At 39.7% G+C, this 24,445-nt stretch overlaps 1 protein-coding gene across 1 annotated transcript in view; it reads right to left on the bottom strand.

The window, feature by feature from the left end:
- Window positions 1-24,445, bottom strand: part of LOC126436886 (membrane-associated protein Hem-like) — a gene marked incomplete at its 5' end in the record, with an annotated part of 76,581 nt that overhangs the window by 42,108 nt on the left and 10,028 nt on the right. Inside the window, 4 exons of the mRNA XM_050090476.1 lie at window positions 3,037-3,139; window positions 8,123-8,370; window positions 12,926-13,062; window positions 18,134-18,253. Coding sequence (XP_049946433.1) covers window positions 3,037-3,139; window positions 8,123-8,370; window positions 12,926-13,062; window positions 18,134-18,253 — 608 coding nt within the window. The remainder of the gene's footprint in view (window positions 1-3,036; window positions 3,140-8,122; window positions 8,371-12,925; window positions 13,063-18,133; window positions 18,254-24,445) is intronic.

The following is a 24,445-nucleotide window of genomic DNA, read 5'->3' as shown; positions in this document are numbered from 1 at the left end:
ACCTGTATGCAGATATGTGGTGACATAATGAAATATAATTTGTAAGACACGATATTCAGCAGAATGTGCAGCTAAATTTCGTTGTGCTGACAGGTCCCAACCTAACTGACACATCATAAACCAGGACACATTTCATTAGAAAGGCCAACAATGTGACAATTATTTTTGTAAGTATTATTGGTACTCATTTCAATCACAGTTATTTAAGTTGTGCTATTAGGCCCCAGTTAACCTCAGAAATCACTGCACATTCCAAAAAAAACCTGTACTCTATGCACTGTCTGTTAACGTCTCACTGGAAATCCATAAAATAATATCCCAACAATTCCCACATAGTTCATACATTTTCATACTACTGCTCTAGGTTATAGTTTCCAACTTTTCTTCTGTTGGGACTATACTGAAGTTTGGCTTAAAATAGGGACAGCCAAGATTTCAGCATGCAAACTGTGCACTGGCATGAGTGCCACAGCTGTCAATCATGTTGCCTATCTGGTAACATCCAGAATGGACTGATACGATCAAGCATCTGAGTGTCACACACATATCTTACACAAGTGTTCTTGCTAGTTAGGGTCACCTGGAGTTTTCACTATTTGTGCCACGTTGAACAATGTCACATTAGTAAAGATTTGTAGAATTGAAGACTAGACTACTTTTTGTTTAATCTGAGGTGGAAATATTTTTCTAAATTTCTCGATTGCATGTAGGCAGGAGAAAGGTTTCCTGCAAGCTGCAAAATTTTGTTCTTCCCAATTTAGATGCTCATCCAAAATTACGCCAAGATCTTTTACTGTTTTTTGAAATGCTAATTGGGTACCACTGACAAGTATCGGAGAGATTGATATACAATGAAAAAGGCACTGGACCAGGAACAGAACCCCAAGTGCCTCCAACAAAGAACAATTTTTCCCCTATGACTTCTCCGAAGCACAGCTGATTCGTTAACATTTGTTTTTTAAGTAGCTGTCGAATCACAGTATTGCACTGTTTGAGAAATTTAGTTGTTTCATTTTGGCACGTAATACACTGAAATCAACCATACTGAAAGCCTTGCTAAAATCAAGCAGTGTTAATGTTGTGTCTAGACAAGACAGCCTAGACACAATGAGAGGAAGCCGAAAGGCACGCGCTAAGCTAAAGCTGGATGGCGTGAGGTCTGAAACAGGATACGTAATGAATGCTATAAAGAAAAGTACGTAGCTGCTGGAATACTTAACTTTAATCCATCCTTGTGGTACATCTGGAGATTGTGGGGATACAAGTGAGACTCTTTAGATACATGCAATGTTACTAATGGCGCCTTGCTAGGTCGTAGCCATTGACCTAGCTGAAGGCTATTCTAACTATCGGCTCGGCTAATGAGCAATGCTTCGTCCATGTAGACGCTAGCAAAGTCGTCCGTACAACTGGGCAAGTGCTATCCCGTATCTCGAGACCTGCCTTGTGGTGGCGCTCGGTCTGCGATCACACAGTGGCGACACGCAGGTCCGACATGTACTAATGGACCGCGGCCGATTTAAAACTACCACCTAGCAAGTGTGGTGTCTGGCGGTGACACCACAGTTAAAATGGTATCTTCACACCCTGCAACATTTTCATTAAGTGAAATTTACAATTATTAAACTGTAAAACATTGGACTAACATTGGACACATAGAAAATCTGAAGTGGTCGGGGAGGGAGGAGTTGTAAATAGTAGGAAAGCATTAATTCCATGAATGTAAAAGTGGTTTTATATTGTATTTAATTTGATCTTAAACTATACAAAATGTCTCACATTGGCTTCAAAACTGTTTAACCATAAAGTTGAGCTCCTGCTAATTTTTTGAAGTACATGCAGTTTTTATCTGCAGTGAGGAGGTTTCTATAGGTCGTGGCAAGCAATCTGATCATCTAGAGACAGACTTCCAGCCAGCTCATTTATAACTGAAGTCCTAGTTAAGACTTCTAAAATCTTGGTTGGCCAAAATGTACTGCACTGGTCACAGCCGTGATTCAAATGGCTACTTCAGTAACATGGATAACTGATGCTATATTTTATATTGTACTTTTTACCAATGAAAAAACAGCTACATTAAGTTCACAAGATAGAAAAATTTTTCCAGCACACTGTCTAGTTTTAATGTATACATTTTAGAACATAAGTGTACGTGTGCGATACAGTGTCCAGAAGGAAATAATGTAAGTTATCGAGAGTCACTTCGTAAGTATTGTGAGACTCAACATGGAAAAGCATTAATATTAAAAACAATTAATTCCTGATCTGGTACACTTCACTTTCAATACTAGTAGGTGTGGGTTAGTGAATTAGTGGTTAACTATCAGACTATTATTCCCAAAGTCCTAGGATTTCTTTGTGTCACTTATCATTTCTTTCACCTAGGGCAATGATTCACCAATGTGAAAAACAACAAGCTACACTGTGGTTTGAAGTTCACATAAATCTATAGACCCCCTAAAACTGGCTGAGTAAGTCAGTTCAAAGGTCAGAGGAAGATCATACTACATATAAAACAATTATGCCTACACATCTATAGAAGCAGAACACCATGCCAGCCCCAGAAGACAGTGATTTCAACTCCCAATGATGATAGTGGAGATAGCTATTGAAAGTTTGAGTTTTTGATTCGAAATGATGTAGCTTGTAAACCAAGAAGATTTTATTGAAGCATGCCACTGTGAAGGACTCCGAGGACACATGCCTTATTGTTTCTGCTTAAGTTTTAACAACTTTTAAACATACGACCTGCTTTAGAGTCACAAAAGATAGCCATGACTGAATATGCAATAATATTATATTACTATTGTGCAAGTTTTGTGTTTTTATTGCAGGACACAAATTTTAGCCATCTGTCATTAATATGTTTTATGTCACTATGCAACAGCGAATAAAATTTGGTGATTAAAAAATAGAGATAGCTCTTTAAGGATTGAACATTCTGCATAGATTTTATGCAGAAATGTTATATGTACTTCATTGACAAATGCTTCTGTTTAAAAAAAGCTGACAAGGCTCATATCAAACTATACATACCATTGAGTGTATAGTGAAGCCACTGTTTTTTCACCATGACTATCCATATTTTGTGTTTGCTGCAGCAACGCATTGTTGAAGACTCGAGTAATGTCAATGTGCACTGCAGAAAATAATAATGATCATAATTAATACATGTGGAAAATACATTAAATGTCCCAATCAATAAAGTTGTAATATTAAGCATTACAACAAGTAAAATCCATAAATATACGTCAATGAAAAAACAAAATAAGTCAAATAAATGGGTAGAAGATGTAAGCTACATAAAAGTGAAAACATATGATCAAATGAAGGAGAAAATTATCATAGTTAAGCTGGAAAATGAAGGCAGTTTAGCAAAGTGCTAAAGTGTCTAAATAAGTAACACAAACAATGTATATTAGTTACACAAAATTTATGAAATTTTTTCACAACTGCAGCATCTTTCTGACATTAGCTGTATTAGGTGTGAAGATATTACCTATTGGTGACACAGGACTTGAACATGGATTTCCTGCTTGTCGAGAGTGGTTGCATTAACCACCTCTGCTATCTGAGCATGCTTCCATGACCAACCCAAACTTCCACATGTCATACTGTCTACAATCCTATCGCTCACAACTTTACATGGATTTCTGCGACAGGGTTTCAAGGAGGCAAACGTATTCAATGTTAGTATGACGATCATCATTTTGCCCGTCCGGGCTTGTAATACTTATTTTTAACAGTGTGTGAAGAAAAAGACATTGGCAACAATCTTGCAACTGTGCTAAATTTATGAAATATATTCACAACTGCAGAATCTTTCTGACATTAGCTGCATTGGTATAAGGATAACCTAATAAATTTAGTACAGCTGCAAGACCATCACCAATGTCTATTTCTTCAGGCATTGTTAAAAATACATATTAAAAGCAACGATGGGCAAAAGGACAATCATAATAGTCTCCTTGAAATCCTGTGGCAGAAGTCCAAGTAAAGTTGTAAGCAATGGTGTCCTAGACAGTATGACATTTGGAAGTTTAGGTCAGTCCTAAAAGCAAGCTCGGATAGCAGAAGTGGTTACAGCGACCACTCACAACAGGCTAGAAATCCTGGTTAGGGTCCCAGTTCGAGACAAATTTTCATGTGTCACCAATCATACCTAATGCAGCTAATGTCAGAAAGGCTCTGCAACTGCACACAAATTTCATACATTTAGTACAGCTGAAAGCTCATCACCAATGTCTGTTTCTTAAGACATTTTTAAAAATAAGTTACATAAAAGGTGTGCCATGTGTTTATTCTAATGAATAAACATTTTAACCTAATACTTAAAGTAGAGGACAGAATAAATAATAAAAAATTAAAGAATCCCTCCAGAAAAGGAATTCATGAACTGAAAAATTTTAAAAAACCTTCAAGGATCAAACTGACATAAGTAACATGCTCAGTCACAACTGAAGATGAAAAATAATTATATCCATTGTACATTTTTCAGGAGCTTCATGGATACATAATGAACATTCCTACTCATTTTTACTGTATGGAAGAAATTGAAATCAACTGAAAAGAAAAGGGTAGACATGTGGACATTTAGGGCATTGTAAAACACCTGTCCCAACTTAGCAATAACAATCTTACAAAGAGAACCACAGCAACAAGCCTGACATACTATTAACAATTAAATAATTTTCCCTGATTATTACCTGTTCAGTTTTGGGGAACTCATTCCGTCCATCTATTGGGAAGTGAGAGTTATCTCCACTACACGAAAGTTTTATAAGACAAAGAAAAGATGGTATATTTTTTCTGCTGTTAAAAGCAGAAAAAAATCACTTAACTGGATAACTATTTTGAAGAGAGCTATAACAAATTGCAAACAAAGGAAGCACACAAGCGAAATGCTGTAGCAACTGCATTTCTGTTCAGCATATGACTTTGTGAGTTAGTAGCATCAATAAAGGAATTTAAAAAAAATAAGTAAATAAATTACTGATGACTGCTGCTGGCATATTGGTATAGAGGACATCATAAAACCAGTAAGTCACAAAACACCATTATGAGCACACTGATGGTCCTGCCCCGATTGTCATTTGGTGCACATGCGATACAACTGCCTCCATTTAGATGACTTGCATGGGAAATGACACAAAATAGGCCATTTGGCAAAAGTTTGTGAATGCCGGTGAGCTGTGGGACAGTTGTTGGAGGTTCTAGTTTACTCCCTGTCTCCAACATCCCACAAGCATCATGCAAGCATATTTTGCTAATGTTGGTAGTGGATAGACAATTGATTGAGTTTCAGGTAGACCGGAGTAACTGTCAGTCTAATTAAATTAGGTACATACAGCCTCTTGGGTTGCCTGCATTGCAACAGCCACTATGTCAAGTTGTGCCTTATAGTACACAATGTATTCCTTTCAGTGCAGCGATTCTCCATCTCTGCACATTATAAGAACGTGGATCAGCAACTAACTTTGTAAGTAGTTACTACATCCTTGGTACAAAATATTTTTTGGATTAGTCATCTTATCTGTTTTTGGCTTCCAGATAATCGACAAAGTGCATTTAGTATCTTAAGTGGTCCCCATTCAAGATTTGGACTCTTTTCTGTAGTTGTACAACAAATTGTTTGAGAAAACCTTGGATCGGTCAAAATATTCAAGCCACAAGGCATCAGCAATACCTAAATTTTGTTGTCCCCACCCCATTCCTTTCACAATGCACAGCAAGGTCAATGCCGAGTTGCAGTGTTAGCAGGATCTCAGCATTGTTTCTCCTATTTCATCTAGTTAGTGGGCTGCCCCTCTGAGGGTGATTCAGAGGTCAGACAGCACTGTATACCTGTTTTAAATATGAGGTCAATGCACAATGTGTTGCAAACATGTTTCGAATTGCACAGCTGGAGGAGGAGAGGAGGAGATTAGTGTTTAACGTCCCGTCGACAACGAGGTCATTAGAGACGGAGCACAAGCTCGGGGTAGGGAAGGACGGGGAAGGAAATTGGCCGTGCCCTTTCAAAGGAACCATCCCGGCATTTGCCTGAAGTGATATAGGGAAATCACGGAAAACCTAAATCAGGATGGCCGGACGCGGGATTGAACCGTCGTCCTTCCGAATGCGAGTCCAGTGTGCTAACCACTGCGCCACCTCGCTCGGTGCACAGCTGGAGAAGTTGTTGGGAAAGTTGTCAGGAGGACAGTTTTTTACACTTATCGAACAGTGCGATTAATACTTGCAATTGCCATTGGATGCCACTTCTCAGAACTTTTTACTGTTCAATATCCCCTTGGGGCTTTACCAGTTTAATTGTTTGCCCTTTGGAATTTCAGCTGCACCAGGAATTCATCACGGATATTTTGTGCAGGTGGGTCAGGACATCCCCTGTTGCATCAACTACCTTGATGACCTCCGCGTCATGAGTTCCATGTGAGAGGAGCATTAACAAAATCTGCAGACAGTTTTCCAACACCTTGTAGAGAACAGCCTTCATTGAAAACTAGAAAAATGTAGACGTCTTCCCCCAAAAGTGTATTTTTTTGGGACATGCTTAACAAAGACAGCTTAGTCCCTCTGGACAAGCACATTGAAGCCACTGTCAAACTGCTGGCACCCAAGAATTGTGGGAGCTCTAGTCCTTGGGCAAGATTTCTTATTACACTAAGTTCATTTCCCAGGCTGTGCATATCTGCCATCCTACTGATTGGCTTCACCAAACGGGTGTCAAATTCATGCGGTCTGCGGACTGTTAACAGAATTTTCAGACTGTGTGTGCACTGCTCCCTATTTGAATTCCTCTGTGCTGTGTAAACCATTAACCTTTGTCATAGTACGGTGTTGGTATGGTTCTGTCGCACAGGAACCCAGATGGCACCGAGCAGCCAATTGCTTAAGTACTGAAGACACTTTATGGAGTGAACTGTAACTACTCATTTCTCCCCTCCAACGGAGCCAGCCAGTCAGCATTGTCTTCTTCAGTAGTTGAGCCATTGCTGGAGAATCCTATGTCATTGCTGGTTTTGTGAAAGAGGCTACAGCAAAGCCACACCATTTTCAGTGACCTCTTCAGGAGGGAGGGATTTAGACTCTCCGCCAGCGGACATCAAGATGGATGCAGATGAGCTGTCTCAGTTATCGCAGCAAAATAGTGCAGAATGCTATGACAGAGGGTGTGTGTGAACATAGTACGGGCAGAGCTGCAGACACAGATGTTTACTTGCTGGCAGCAGTAGGCCTGGTGTGGCAGTTCCTACGCAGACATCAACTACCTCGGACCTGCTCTATGTCTAACACTATACTTTTCACTCTGTGCTTCGTTTATACAGTAGCTCACAATGGAAGCAATTATTTACTCTGTGCTCATCTCTATGCAGTGTTCGGACACACTACTTCGCTATGCACCGACTCGTACATTGAGTTTCCTTCCCTCTTCCTAGGTTCAGCTTCCCAGGCTTGTAGTCAAGTTATCATAAGCTAGTATAGTGAAATATTGTGCTGACAGTGATGGTTCCACAGCACTGTCATCATGTCTGTACAGATACAAAAAAAGGGGGGGGGGGGGGGGGGGGAGAATATCTGACCTACAAATGTGGAGCAAAATGAGCATGTAGGGAACAATGTAATCACACTGCAATGCCAAAGATTTGCAATGTGAAGCTGAAGTAAGAAGCAAACCAGTCAAAGACTAGCTCATACAGTAAGAAAAAACAACATACACAAGGGAAAAATATACAAGAAGGTAATAATGAACACTCACGTGAATGATTTATTATAACAATTAATAAAATGAAAAACATTTTAAAGAGATTAGTGGATGGAAAATGAGTTAAACTCAACACTGGGGAAATCGAACAAAACACAAATTCCCAACTGAATTTTGAAACTTCAAGCAGCACTCATATGTTTACCACCCAAGTTTGAAAGAGAAACAACTATTCCTAATGCAAAAATTACAAAAAAAGAAAAAGAAAAAGTAGAGCTCTCATAAAGGTCTGTTCTTCATCTACTTCAAGGTAAACATACACGATACTAAGTGGGATAGATTATAGTGTTTTGTACATGATGACAAGAGTGATCGAAGAACAAAATTAATATTACAATATTGTTAAAAACCATTACTCACCATAATTCTCTACTGTCTGTAGTACATTCATATAAGCTCTAACACTTATCAGAAGTTCTGAAGGTTTAGCAATTTCACTAGTATCTGGATTGTACATCACCATTCCTACAAGTGCCCGTGCAAACCTTGTTTCCAAATGCTGTGTCAGATATTCACGGGGTGCAAAAGTGTAATCCCACACATTGATGGTTGAGCAATAGTTAATGGCAAAACATAGTTCAGTCAATGCCATGTGAAGTTTATCCATGCTAAAAATAAAAATTACAGTAACTCTTACTTTCTAGCTAATAATAGAAAAATTTAGTCAGTGGCACAAAAAGAAGAGGCCATACAAATTGGAAAATACATTTAAATAAAATGTATTAATTTATAATAATTTTTGGACTTAAGTCTGTTGTAGTATAGCGTACTATTACAAATTACTTTATCACAACAACTTGTACCAGAGACTACATCATACACAATATATGTTATTAAAGATCCTGAAATTGAATTTACTCAACAACTACATGCATGTTATGCCCTAAACCAAATAATTTTTAATGAGAAAGAAAGATATAATGTACTTTATAAACACATCTCTTGTGTATGGGAAACAACCTGATCCTATTGATCCATTAACCATATAAGCTCATGACACTGTTAACAAAATTGTTGTGTTTGTAAATCTTGTTATTGACATTTGACCATAAGAAAACTCATATTATGCCTTAGCGAGTAAGGAAAATGACAAGCAAAATGCTGACATTCCACACAGCTACCAACTTCTGCCTTAGAATTGAATCAAACGCTTTTAGATTCTTCTATATGGTACTGAAAAATCTTGAGTGAAGTACAAGCAACAGAATGTGAAAAGATAGCTCAAGGAAGAGAGGAACATTAGAGTTCAACATCCCATTAATAAGATCATTAGAAAAGGAGCACAGAATCTGATTGGAGAATGGAAGGGCAGGGAAATTGGTGATGTCCTTTACAAAAGAAAGGAAGGCACATCAGTGTTTAATGTCCTGTTGAAAACAAGGTCATTAACTTTAGAAAAGATTTATCCCACCTGTAGTGCTGACATATTTAGGGAAAGCATGGAAAACCCTTATCACAATGACTGGCCAGATATTTTCCTGGCTGTCCTTGCACACAGGTCCTGTGTGCAAACCATTAAATGACTTTGCTTCATAAACATGAAGTTAACCATTATCTGGTTAGTGCAAGCACACAAACTGTATAGTGCAAGCATTGAGTTGCAAATTGGCAAATAAACATGTTCTAGTTTTTCATGGTTATATAAACCGCTCAGTACCTGTATACATTGTGTGATTATCTCCACACATTCTATAGATAGTTTTCTTTAAATTTTGTATGGAAAGTTCTGATTGAGAATTACAAATTATTTAGGAATAAAGGAGACAACTAACCGAAAGGCAGAAGTGCTGCGTCATCGACAGGTACACAGACACAAGGTACAGAGCTTTGCCAGCTATCGGAAAGAACTTCCTTTTATAACCTTGTAGGAGAAAAACACACACACACACACACACACACACACACACACACACACACACACACACACACACACACACACACTCACACATGCACATGTCTGTCTCCATATATCGTGCTCAGTCAACTGCCAGCTCTTTCCTGTGCCAGGGTGAGTGTACTGGGGTGAGGTGGGCACCCCTGTACACTCACCGTGGGCCAGGAAAGAGCTGGCAATCGACTGAGCACAATGTAGGGAGACAGGCATGTGCGTGTTTTCCTATAAGCTTGAAAAGGAAGTCCATTTCGAAAGCTATTGACAATGCAGCACTTCTGCCTTTCAATAAGTCATCTCCTTTATTCCTAAGTAATTCTTTTTATTTATTTTTTTATTTTGTTATCCTGGTGGGCTAAATTAAATCTGTGCTCTCTTTAACTATATAGTGACCTTTGACTGTCACTGACCACAGCTTAATTAAGAGTCTGAATTTCAAACTCTGTGATCAAGCCCAATGGACCATATAATGCCAACTGGCTGCCACATCATTTTCTGCAAATGGTGTCATTGATATTGAGAAGCACATGGTCACATTATCTCAGCTGTTGACATCTTCCTGAGAACCGGAACCACAACTTTTCATTCAAACAGTTCCTCAATTGTCCTTTCCAGCCTTACCTAGTTCCCTCACCAAGGAGAAATTCCTGGCAGTACTAGAAATCGAACCTAGCTCCTCTGCATGGTTGTCACACATGCTGATTGCTTTGATACAGACACAGACAACCTATCCCCTGGCATGGCATAGCTAAACCCAGAAATCTGGATTATTAAAAACTTGATAGATTCCTTCTCATTAAATAGCTTCAGTTTAGTAATGAAAAAATTATTATCTACAACTTATAACTAGCCCTTTTTTTCTTTTTTTCACTGTCTGAGTTGGGTTAAAATTTTCAGTCTCCTACAATTCAAACTGTAATAAAAAAACATTAGGACCTCAAAACTATGAAAACACTTTTGGAAGAAACCAAGATGTCTTTATAAATCTGAAACTGTCAGGGACTATTAAGAAAGCATATTATAAATACACCAAGGCAACAAAACTCATGAGATACCTCCCAATATCATGTCCAATCTCCTTTTGCCCGGCATAATGCAACAGCTTTATGTGGCATGGACTCAACACAAGTTGTTGGAAGTCCCCTGCAAAAACACTGAGTCATGTTGCCTATAGCTGTTCATAGTTGCAAAAGTATTGCTGGTACAGGACTTTGCACATGAACTGACCTCTCAATTATGTCCGGTAAATGTTAGATGGGATTGATGTTAGGTGATCTGAGTGGCCAAATGATTCACTCGAACTGTCTAGAATGTTCTTCAAACTAATCACAAAGAACTGTGGCCCAGTGACATGACACATTGTCATCCACAAAAATCCTATCATTAAATGACTGCAGATGGTCTCCAAGTAGTCAAATACAACCATTTCCAGTCAATGATCAGTTCAGTTGGACCGGAGGACCCACTCTATTCCATGTAAACATAGCTCACATCACTATGGAGCCACCACCAGCTTGCACAGTGCCTTGTTGACAACCTGAGTCAATAGCTTTGTGGGGTCTGCACCACAACTGCATCCTGCCATCAGCTCTTACCAACTGAAATCGGGACTCATCTGGCCAGGCCATAATTTTCCAGTACTCTAGGGTTCACAAGCCCAGGAGAGGTGATGCAGGCGATATCATGCTGTTAGCAAAGGCACACTCATCAGTTGTCTGCTGCAACAGTCCATTAACAACAAATTTTGCTGGACTGTCCTAAAGGATACATTCATCATACATCACACATTGATCTCTGAGGTTATTTCACACAATACTGCTTGTCTGTTAGCACCGACAACTCTACGCAAATGCTGCTACTCTCCATTGTTACGCGAAGGCGGTCAGCCACTGCATTGTCTGTGGTGAGGTAATGCTTGAAATGTTGTATTCTCAGCACATTCTTGACACGCCAGATCTTGCAATATTGAATTACCTAAAAATTGCGAAATGGAATGTCCCATGCATCTAGCTCCGACTACCATACCGCTTTCAAAGACTGTCAATTCGAGTCACGTGACCATAATCATGTTGGAAAATTTTTCACTTGAATCACCTGAGTACAAATGACAGCTCCACCAATGCATAGCCCTTTTATACCTAGTGTACACGATACTACTGCCATCTGTATATGTGCGTATCACTATCGCATGACTTTTGTCACCTCAGTGTAAATACCCCAAGTTCACTGATGACTGACCTGTGTATGTATCATTTTAGGGTTGTAAACACTAACCTGTCTGCATATTAGCTTTGCAAGATGCCAGGAGCACTGAGTATGAAACAAATATTATTCTGTTGTCATTTTTAAACATTTACATTTAGTTTGCTAGACCATTTGTCATTAGACTGAGTTTGGTCCATTCTTGTCTAGAGAAAACTTTCTACTGCTTACATTAGTTGGACATAAATGTGGTTTCCGTTTCTTTTAGCACTCAATTTTCATTTCATCCAAACTAGTTTACAGAAGACATTAAGATCTCATTTATTAAATTTTGTTGCAATATATTACAATCACCAATACAATATTTTTATAGCTGATGAAGTTTAATGGAAAATTATATCTTGTTTAAACTGTCAAAACATCATGAATAAATTACTCTACTGAGAATATGCAACTGTCCTTAGTGAGCCAATCTCAGTTCTCCAGTAAATCTCTTTTAGTTTAAACATATTTTTAAGTCAATATACTAGACTGTCTGTCAACAGAATTCCAAGCAATTACAGGACGCATTTCTTCATATACTACGTTCGAGAAACTTTAACAAGTACAAGTCTCATGTAATAAAAAAAAAATTACAATTTTCAATAATACATATGAGGTAGCGATGGTTAATATTTCAGGTTTATTAAGTATTTCAATTAATGTTCTAAAAACTGGGATATTAGTAATAATGGAGTAAATAATGTAATATCACTTTACTGTGTTCAACTGAATTGGATCATGTTTCCAGTCAAAACACAAGCAGTTGTCCTTTACAAATAGGTACTTTTTAAGTACTAGAAATGCGTGACATTCAAGACTATCGAATTCTGAATTTTGTATGTCATAAAACATAAACAGCACAAAAATACTGAGAAAGACTATTCACATTAAAGACATTTTTCACTGATTTAATTGACTAGGAGTGACCCATATTCTTAAAATTATATATGAAAATGAAACTACCAGCACGTTACTAACTGCCAGCAAAAAATACTTCCATCATATAAATGTGGGGAAAAAAACCTTACGTGGTGAGTTCTTCTCTGGTTTTTCGATAGCTTTTAACTCCAGGTTTGGCTATTTCTGGAGAACTCTTCTTATTCTTGTCTTTCTTTTTTCTGTTTACAACCTGTGATATTAAAATTGCACAGTGTTTTGGAAGTAGCTGAAAAATAAAACATAAACTTTGAGAATTTTAAAAAGTTAATAGGTTGTTTTAAATACACTAAGAAGCAAATTTCTAAGCAAAAGTCTTGGGAGATCAGTTATCAAGTCTTTCACACTTCCTACAAGACAAAGCTGGAATTTGATATAGCTTTAGATTAAATCTAGTATTGTTGAGAGAAGTTGCATCATTTCATTTCTTCAAGTTCATCATGGACTGTTAGTGAATCATCTGTTGTAATCAATGTATCTGAGTCTTGTTCCTGTTTAATTAACTGTACTATTCTTGAGCTCACAGAACCTCCTTTTTACTAGTGAATGCTTTGGTTACTAATACTTTATTCCTAGACCTTTTTTATCACATTCACAACATATATAAACATATTTTTTTGCTTCTTTCTTGGTTAGTCCCCACATCTTCAAACAAAGTCAAACTGGACTCCAAACTCAAATCATTTTAAGAATTTGTGCACACAAGAGCATGATGAAGAAATTTTAATTGTTTTCTACACTGTCCAATCACATTAGTGAGACTACCTGTCAGAAGAGAGACGCTCAGTAACTCGGTACAGACTTTTGTTGAAGTTTCGAGAACATACCTTCACCGAGGAGTGAAGAAGTATATTGCTCCTTCCTACGTATATCTCATGCAGAGACCATGAGGATAAAATAAGAGAGATTAGAGCCCACACAGAGGCATACCGACAATCTTTCTTTCCACAACCAATACAAGACTGGAATAGAAGGGAGAACCGATATAGGTACTCAAGGAACCCTCCGCCACTTGCGGAGTATAGATGTAGATGTAGATTTATAATCTCAAAAAAAAGATTGTAACTTCAACTTGTCTTGCTCTGAACACAAAATGCTTATAACTAACAACATTATCTGTTAGTATTTAAAGGCCCAGTGTTGAAGACATATTAAAAAGTAAAAGTGGAACTGGCACTCTGAGGGTATTGTACAAACTTAATTATGTATATAGATGATAGTAATGACAATAGTAATAACAGTAATAATTAATAATAATAATAATAATAATTGTGTGTAGCTCAGGGACCTGGTCCAAGTCTTTCTATCAAATACCACTTTGGCAACTTGTGAGTCCCTAACATACCCTAATTATTCTACAGTTTAACATGGAATCTGAACCTGATTCAAACCAGCAACCACTCAGTTTCCAGGCATGCCCTTTACCACTCGACCACCAGGCCAGATATATATATGTAGTTGATCTTTAGGTAGGGACAGGAAAATTTCACAAAAAAAATAATGCAAAAAATAATACAAAATTAGCAGTTTTCAGTGAAATAACACAAAATCAATGATTTTTATGAGATATTGCAAAATTTGACATTTTACTGTATAAAAATGTAATAGATTTGCAGGCAGTCGTTTACTAATACCCATAAATGGCAGTTACTGAATGTTAAAATCACGGTTTAACTTCTAATCATGTCTGAGGTTTATGTATTATCTTAAAACAACACTTCATTTCTGCAATACGTAGAACAAGCTTTGATGTCATGATGAAAGTAGCCCTGAATTTGCTGGAAAAAAATAAATAAATAAATAAAATAAAAAATAAACTGGCTAATAACAATGATTTTGAAAAAAACATGGAATTTGGCAAAAAACACAGAATTGGGTAAAAACAAACAAGATAAAATTTAGGGGAAAAAAGCCACCGAATTTGGCAATAAATAACACTTAAGTTGGAAAAAACACTGACGTTGGAAAAAAAAAAACACTGACTTTGGCAAAAAACCACAGAATCTGGCAACAAACAACACTAATTCTGGTGAAAAAACAATATCTAATTTAGAAATAACAAATACTGAATTTGGTAAAAAGCACCAAATTTGATAAAAAAAACACCACCACATATGGTAAATAAGTGCCAAATTTCGTAAAAAAGGAACACCAAATTTGGTAAAACAACATTTTTAAAAAGGTAACACCGAACCTGGCAAGAAAAAATATCAGCAAATGTGGGGGAAAAACCGAATCTGCAAAAAATAAACAAACACTGAATTTAGCCTTAAAATAAAACAATTCTTTTCCTATCCCTATCTACAGGTTTTGATAGTGATTCTATACGTATAGAAATGAGTGACTTATGTGCCTGTATATTTTGATTGCATTGACTTAGAACCTTACAGTTTTTGCACCACCAAGGGACAAGAGACCATATGTGACATAAATGTCAACCTGATACCACTTGCCATTCCTGAGAAACAAGTGTCTTACCAGTCAGACAGATACACAAACAGACAACTATGTGATCCTTTAGGGGTTCCAGTTTTACCTATTGAGGTATGGAACTGTAACATTTACTAATAATGTCGGCGGAAGTTGGATCTTTGTTGCTTTCTGCAGTGCTATAGAACTGGGTCCCATTACTGCCATACATCGAGAGTGTAGACAACATTTGGGTTCTCATTTTGGTACCTTGATCAATGTCCTCAACTGTATAGGATGTCTTCAAAGATTTTACAATAATCTTCCAAGTATAATTAATTACCATCCTTATACATGAATTTCAGAAGAGTACAAAATGCAGGAAAAGATGTCCTTTCAAACTATCTGGGTGCAGTGTCAACAACAAATCACTTTTAACTGTGACACAGTTATTCATTTCACAATACTACTCAACCACAGTTCACATCATTATGATATTGGAATAGATAAAGAGTTTGAAGAAGTTGAGAAAAAGAATGCCAGGATTCACAATGTTTCAGTCTGACCAAAACAGTATTACAAAAATGCGATAATTTTTCTCATGTAGCTACACACCATATTAAATGGTCTACAACAAGTAATATTTTTCTTGGTGGCTAGTTGAATATAAATGTAAATGTAGATGTATTACAATCTAGAGAGCTCCTATAGTAATAGTATAATACAATGTTTTCTGTTTGCATTATAGGTGCAGATAAAAATGCCTGATATAAGCAACTTTCAAGAGATTATGTTAAAGTATACCCTTTGTCTAGTACCTTCCGCCACGGAAGTCAAACACGCGGCACAACAAATGGATGTGGTCAACCCATAGAGGGCTCCGCCTCCGCGGCAGCTATTCCGCACAGCGAGGGCGCCACCGCTAAGCCACGTGCAGACAGCGGCCAATAGTCGTTCCCTCCGGTTTCGAATATAGGGACCCGCTTTGCCCTAGTCCAGCCAGTCTGGTACTCACTCTGGACTTCGTTTCTATCTCGGCGGTACTGCGTTCTGGTCATTGCTCGTTGTTGACATTTGCCTGGCTCTGGTTCCGAGTGGATTTACGTTTGGTGTTGTGGTTTCCAGAAGCCTCCGTTGTTTATCTCTTCCTCGTTGTGTCGCTCATAGTCGGTCATGGTCGGTTGTTGTCAGTTGTCGTTGGTCTGTCATCCGACTCGTCCTGTGTTTACCTGGTGGTGCGTGCTCCACCGCCGGCGGCTTCCACAAGGCGTTCCCGCTTTTGGTTGTGGTTACTACACTTTGTCCTTTAAGTTCTTGTAATATGGATCCAATGAGCAATTTCTAAGCAGCTGGATTACATTGTAGCAAGTGTGTGTGTGTTTGTGTTTGTGTGTGTGTGGGGGGGGGGGGGGGGGCGGGGGGGGGGCGGTGGGGGGGGGGTGGCGGGGTGTGCACATGCACGGCAGAGAGAGAGAGAGAGAGAGAGAGAGAGAAAAATTCAGTACTCTTACTCTGTAGGCAAATGACATTTCTTCCTATATAAAGGGAGATTCAAGACAAAGTCATTTGAGATGGAGCACAAGTTCAGATTCAGGACAGATGTAAAGAAAATCAGCTAGCCTACACCATTTCAAAACAAAGTCATGGCATTCTCCTGATGTGATTTAGGGAAATTACAGAAGACTTGCATCAGGATGGGCTGACAGCAATTTGAATCACAGTCCTCCTGGATGTAAGTCCAGTGTCTTAGCACTGCAGCCACACACTAGGTTTCTCACCATATATTACTCGCTAGTTTCATCAGTGAGATATTAAAGACACCTAACAGTGTGTCGTACTCACTCTCGCACAGATCATGGTGGAAAGATGTTGCAATATGAATTCCACAAGACACCTGATGAGTTAGGGAGCTATCTTGATCCATGACCACTCAACCAAAGAGATTGGTCAAAGCTGGGTCCAGCACACGCACATCTCAGTTTACGCCAACCAATAGGATTCTGATGCAACTGGGTAGTGATCAGAGTATGTGCTACCCCACTGAAGGTTCAGGTCACTTACAGGGTGTTGTACACGATAACAAAGATGCACATGATTGACAGTCGTATCGGGCCTCCTATTTTACACTATGTAAATACATTAATGATCTGCCTCAATGGTGCCTTGCTTGCAAGCAGAATGCATGTCGTTCTCCTCACAGTCACACTGTCATTGGCGTGTATAAATTTATATAACGATTCACCACTCTAGATGACTGTTTTCCACGTTTCAGGGATCCAATGGCTTGGCTGTGCCCATATTCATCTCTGTGAACTGTAATGAGTAGTGGTACAGACACGATGGAGAGATAGTTTCTGAACAGCAAAGCAAAGAGGATATTCTAGATGGCATGGATGCTCACTGACTGCTATTCACTGCAGTGGTGGCAGCTTTGTTGCATCATGATCCATCTACACACTCTTACAAATGGCAGTTGTATCAAACACAGAAATTGTTTTTAACTAAGTTGCTACATAAAGTAATAACAGAAACAGAAACCTTTTGATACATTTTTACTTCTGCAGTTACAATCTCACCTAAATAAATTTGTTAATAAACCCATGGGACCTAATCTGTACACAGTATCCAGTCCACCAGACTAATTGCACATATACAATGCTGAATAATGAACAGGACATGAGCTAAGACACTATAATAGCCAAAATAAATTTCCAAAACAAGTAACTTTTTTCTGATGAAAATTCCTAACACCAAAAGAGTGTGTGATATATGAAGCTAGCAAAGAAAATGTATTAAGTTTTTGTTATGTAATATACAGATATTTCATAATGCTACCTCTAATGAAAAGTACTAAACTACAAGTTTCAAGAAGAAAATATCTCAAAATTTACCTTATCACTCATTATACACTGTTCATCACATATTGTTGTTATTATATTCTTTGCTTCTTTTGCCATTTCTTCCAAGAATAAATTTACAACTGACAAACTTCTCTCTCTGATGTGATGACGCTGAAACAAAAGAAAAATTTAAAATATCACTCCTTCTTATCAAGACAGTTCAAAGTGAAAAATGACGCTAACAATTATTTCTGAGTAACTCAATATTTTAACTCCCATATCTATTAACTGCCAAACAAGAACAAATTTAACAAAACTGAACAAAGTAAAACTCAGTTAGTTATCACTTGGAGACAAACACTACAGCGAACTCTTTTTATTTCACTGATGGATTTCTTATCATTTTTAAAGACTTTTGAAGTTTCCCACCTCAAGCGTTTCTGACAAGCATTCACATTATTTCATCTTGCATAACTGGCCAATATTGGCTTTACAGTTCATTTTCAAGCACAGAAAATGTCAACATATTCTACAATTATCTGATTATAAAATGGTGGATATAGCTGACCAGTAAGTGAGTACATAACCTGCAAGTATTAGAGTAAAAACCATTAAGCTTATTGCATGCAGTAATAGTCATCTTCATGACTAATGTCATGTTACTATATGTGCTCACTTTCATTGTTGAACATCAACTGTTAATTCTGATACTTACATGTTATGTGCTCACTTTCTGACTGGCTGTATCCTCCATTTTATAATCGGATAATTGTACAATACATTGAAACCTACGAAGTTTGGAAATGGCCTGTAAGGCCAAAATTTGCAAATCTTGCAAGATGTAATAAAGTGAATACTTGTCAAAAAATAGCTGAGGTGGGAAACTTCAAAATGTCTTTTAACAAACATACGGCTGAGGTGCCCCACATGAAGAAATTGGTCTTATCAGTTAATTTACAGAGCAATGTTTTATTCACTTTCTTAAATGTCATAACAATCAGTTTTCAAACTGCTTTTGATGGACAACCTGTCAATATCACAACCACTAGTTCTATTTGTCACCACCAAAAACAAAGATACCAATATGTACTGACAAGAAGATTGATGAAGTGCTTGGTGAGGACAAAAGAAATTGGAATCAATAAGTAAATCAGCATTGGTATTATATGAAAAATTGCTCAATATGGTATACTACCTAAAGGAAATTGCTGCTTATAAAAACAGTAACACCCAGAAATGCCAGTCATGAGAATACAACTAATTATTCAAATTAGTCACGACGCAAATGAACTTTTATTTCCAGCAACAGACATGAATATTACGTAGTACTCTGAGAATGTTGGTAGCGAATGAAACGTCCACATACAAAAACAGAAGTAAGATTTTGCTTGGGAGCAATTGTTTGCCTTCTCTTAGTACAGGAACTTCATAGTCATTTGTATCAAATGCTACACAAATTTTAGGGTGGAAACTGGTTGTGGTACATGGTAAATCACTCTCAGAAAAGCATGTTTCACACATAGTCAATCTGTGACATACAGGGTGAACATAGATCCACAGAAGGAGCAGTATATTTTCTTTATAAGACAACTCTTAAGGAGAAAAGAGAGAGGGGGAGGAAGAGAAAAGGAGCATGAGAGAGAATGAGAGAGAGAGAGAGAGAGAGAGAGAGAGAGAGAGAGAGAGAGAGAGAGAGAGAGATAGGAGGGAAGGAAGGTGGGTTGGAAATTGTCTGGTTAAAATACATCACAGGATACTGTTGCAGTGTAAGAGTCTGTTTCATTAGCACAATGTATTTAATGTATCGCTGAACAGTAACCAAACTGCTAATGTGCGCGTGCACCCACCCACCTGCCAACCCACAAATGCACGCACACATGCCTGGGCCCCTACATAGTGCCAGCTGGGCACACAGTGCCCAGATTGCAGTTCAGCAGATGGATGGCTGTGTTACGTCAGATGGGATGCGTAGAGGGAGACAGAGGTGGGAGGTACGAAGAGGTACACTACAGCGAACTCTTTTTATTTCACTGATGGATTTCTTATCATCTTATCTAGTGGCTTTGTGGAAGGCAGCCAATTTGCTGCCTATAAATGCATGAAGGAGGGATGGCAGGTGAACAGGCCAGGGATTTGATGCACAGGTATTGAAGTAAGTGGGGAGTGGACATGTGAATTGGGAAAGGGTGATAGGACAGAAGTAGGGGAAGTGTTAGGTGGAAGGTCTGGATGTGTTGCAAGGATAACTCCTATCTGCATAGTTCAGAAAAGCTAGCGGTGTATTGAAGGATACTGATGGCCTGGGTTGTGAAGCAGCCACTGAAATGGAGCATATGGCATTCAGTTGCACGTGTGCCACAGGGTGGTCAGCTTTATTCTCGGCCACAGTTCCATGGTGGCCATTCATTCTGGTGCACAACTGGTTCGTTGTGATCCTGACAAAAAGAGCTGTGAAGTGACTGCAACACATTTGATATTTGACATGACTGCTTTCACTGGGTTGGGTTGTTTTGGGGAAGGAGACCAGACGGCGAGGTCATCGGTCTCATCGGATTAGGGAAGGACGGGGAAGGAAGTCGGCCGCGCCCTTTGAAAGGAACCATCCCGGCATTTGCCTGGAGCAATTTAGGGAAATCACGGAAAACCTAAATTAGGATGGCCGGACGCGGGATTGAACCGTCGTCCTCCCGAATGCGAGTCCAGTGTTTAACCACTGCGCCACCTCGCTCGGTTGCTTTCACTGGTGGCCCTGCCTCTGATGGGATAGGGTAAGCCTGTGACCGGACTGGAGCAGGAAGTGCCAGGTTGGTCTTGCACCTGCGTCTTCCACAGTCCTGTGGCAAGAGGTGGGGAGAGGGAGTGGCATAGGGATGGACTAGGATGATGTGCTGGTTAGGCGAGCAAAAGAACACTGCTTCAGAAGAGGTGGGAAGGATCTTGGGTAAGACGTCCCTCATTTCAGTACATGATGATAGGTAATCAGAGCCCTGACAAAGGATATTATTCAGTTGTTCCAGTTCAGGATGATTCTGGGTGACAAGGTGAGCACTTGTAACTGATTCTTGTTGGTGGTGACAGGGTTAGGGGTTTGTGAGGCTATGGGGTATGGCACAGGAAATCTGTTTGCAGACTAGGGTTGGGGATAGTGCCTACTTGTGAAGGCTCTTGTGAGACCTTCACCATACTCATATTGGGCAAGGGAGTTCTTATCACTGCAGATACACCAACCATGGGTGACGAGGATGTATGAGAAACCACACCTGGCCACCCAGATTTAGGTTTTCCATAATTTCACTAAATTGCTCCACACAAATGCTGGGATGGTTCCTTTGAAAAGGTATGGCTGATTTCCCTCCCAAGTCCTTTCCACAGTCCTAGCCTGCACTCCGTCTCTAATGACCTCGATGACAACGAGAAGTTAAATTCAATCTTTCTCCCTTCCCTTCCCTTCCCTTCCCTTCCCTTCCCTTCCCTTCCCTTCCCTTCCCTTCCCAGCTCTATGAGAGGGATTTTTTGGTGTGGAAGGGATGAAAGCTGTCGAAACGCAGGTACTGCTGGTGGTTAGTGGGTTTAATATGGACAGAAGTAATGGTGGAGCCATCAGAGTGGTGGTGGTCACCACCCAGGCACGCGGCAGGTGAAGTGGATGGGAGAGAAAGTGCTGAGATTGTAAAGCAATTGACCCAGAATCCATATCATGAAGATATCATCAATGAACTTAAACCAGACAATGGGTTTGGTATTTTGGGAGGAGACAAACGTTTCCTCTAGATGGCTCATAAAAAATTTGGTGTAGGAGGGTGCCCATTGCCTTGCCACAGATTTGTTTGTATACCTTCCTCTGGAAGGAGAAGTAGTTATGTGTTGGGATATACATGGTAAGGTGTATGTGGAATCTGAAGGACGATGGGAGAAACAGTGTCTTATGGCAGCAAGGTCATGGGCATGATGGATGTTGGTGCATAGGGAGGTGGCATCAACAGTGAGGAGTAGGGATCCAGGAGGAAAAGGGGTGGGAATGTGGAGAGTTGGTGAAGGCACTTGTTAGTATCTTTGATTTTAGTGATCCCACCCCAGAAGTCCAATATAGCCCCCAATCCCTACTGAAATCCTTAGGCCCAGCCCAGTACCTCTCCCCAAGTCCACCTCCCTCTTCACCCCAATGCCACCTCCCAAAACTCACCCTTTACACACTTCCCAAAATCCAAGAACCCAACAATCCCGGATGCAACATTGTAGAGGGTTATTGCACTCCTACTGAAAGAATTTTCACTCTGGTTGAGCAACACCACCCATGGAACGCCTGTATCCTAGGCTCTCACAACAAAGATACTAACCACTTCCCTCACCTACTCTCCACCATTCCCAACCCTTTACCTGCTGGATACCTACTCGTCACTGCTGACCCCACCTTCCTATACACTAACATCCATCATGCCCATGGCCTTGCCATTATCGAATGCTCCCTCTCCCAGCATACTTCAAATCCAAAACCCACTAAGTTATTCCACATACATGTTACCAATTATATCTTGACACACAACTACCTCTCCTTTGAGAGAATGGTACATAAACAAATTCGTGGCACAGCCATGGACACACACATGGCACTCTCCAATGCTGATTTTTTATGGGCCATTTAGAGGAAACATTCCTGTCCTTCCAAAACCCCAAACCCCTTATATCGTTCAGATTCATTGATGACATCTTCATGATCTGGATTCAGGGCCAACACACACTGTCCTCATTGTTTTATAATCTCGACACCATCTCTCCCATCTGATTCACCTGGTACTTTTAAGCCCAATATGCCATCTTCCTTGATGCTGAAATCCATCTCTCTGATGGCTCTATTCACGTCTGTCCAAATTTAACCCACTAACCACCAATAAAACCTGCATTTCGACACCTGTCATTTCTTCCACACCAAAAAACACTTTGCAAAAAGTCTGGCCACCATTATCTATCATCATTGCCTGAAATGAGGGACACACTGCACAAGACCCTTTCCACCCCTCCTAAAGTGGCGTTTTGTCATTCACACAACCTACACAACATCCTAGTCCATCCTTATGCCACCCCCACTCCCAATCCCAATCCCTTACCATAGGGATCACGTCCCTATGGAAGACCCAGGTGCAAAACCTGAACAATCCACTAGCCTAGCACCTCCTCCTACACCAGTACTGTCACAGGCTTATCCTATCCCATCAGAGGCAGGGCCACCTGGGAAAACCACCATGTCGTACATCAACTATGCTGCAATCACTGCACAGCTTTTCAGGTTAGTATGACAACAAACCAGTTGTCCACCAGACTGAATGGCCACTGACAAATTGTGGCTGAAAACAAAGTTGAACTCCTGGTGTCACAACATGCAGTTGAGCACAATATGCTAGATTTCAAGGGCTGCTTCACAGCCTGGGCCATGTGTATCTTTCCCTCCACTACCATCTTTTCTGAACTATGCAGATCCGAGTCATCCTTGCAACCCATCTTTTGCACGTGTATCCCTCCTGGTCTCAATCTCTATTAACCCACTATTCCCACACCCTCCACTCAACAGTTTTCCCTTCCTCTGTTCTATCAGCCCCTCCCAATTCACGTCTCCATGTCACCTTCATCATGTTCCACTCCCCACTGGCTCTGAAACTCGTGCATCACATGCATAGTACATGCACCTATCATCTCTCCCTCCTGCATTCCTAGCCAGAAAATTTGCTGTCTCCCCAACCCCACTAGCTGCCCACCTGCAACTGCTCTTTCTGCCTCCTGCATCTCTCCGCCTCCAGCCACCCTATCTGATACAACCTCCACCCCACCATACACCATCTGCCAAACTGCAATGTGGGCAGCATGGACCGTGTAGGTGCACAGGCACGTGTGTGTGCGCGTGTGTGTGTGTGTCCTGTAGCTAGAGAAAAGGATTTATTCTGAAAGCTAGCAAGATTTCTTTGTTTTTTGTGCATATCTGTCAATGACTCAATGCTTCTGCTTTTTGGTGAGCAGTCTCCTTTAGGGGCAAAATAGTTATATTCTGCTAAAACTTTCCTAAATTTTGTACAATTCCGTAAAAGTGCTGATGGGCAGCTTGTGTTAAATAACAGTATGCAATTATTGTGTGAACTCAGTGACAGTCACTGAGTAATCCATGACGACTCCAATGTATAACTAACTCCATTCTGTTTCAGTCACGTGACTGCAAAATGTTGTAGCGTACTGTCAATGCACATGGCCCTAACCACTGACTCCATGACTGTAGGTAGATTCCCCAGTATGGATGACTACTTGGAGGCAGTAAAAACCAGACAGTTTCATGCCATCACACACTGATGTGAAGTCCTTCAGTTGCTCATTACGCTC

Source organism: Schistocerca serialis, unplaced genomic scaffold (assembly GCF_023864345.2).
Source record: "Schistocerca serialis cubense isolate TAMUIC-IGC-003099 unplaced genomic scaffold, iqSchSeri2.2 HiC_scaffold_1251, whole genome shotgun sequence".
NCBI lineage: Eukaryota > Metazoa > Arthropoda > Insecta > Orthoptera > Acrididae > Schistocerca > Schistocerca serialis.
This window is presented reverse-complemented; position numbering and strand designations above follow the sequence as displayed.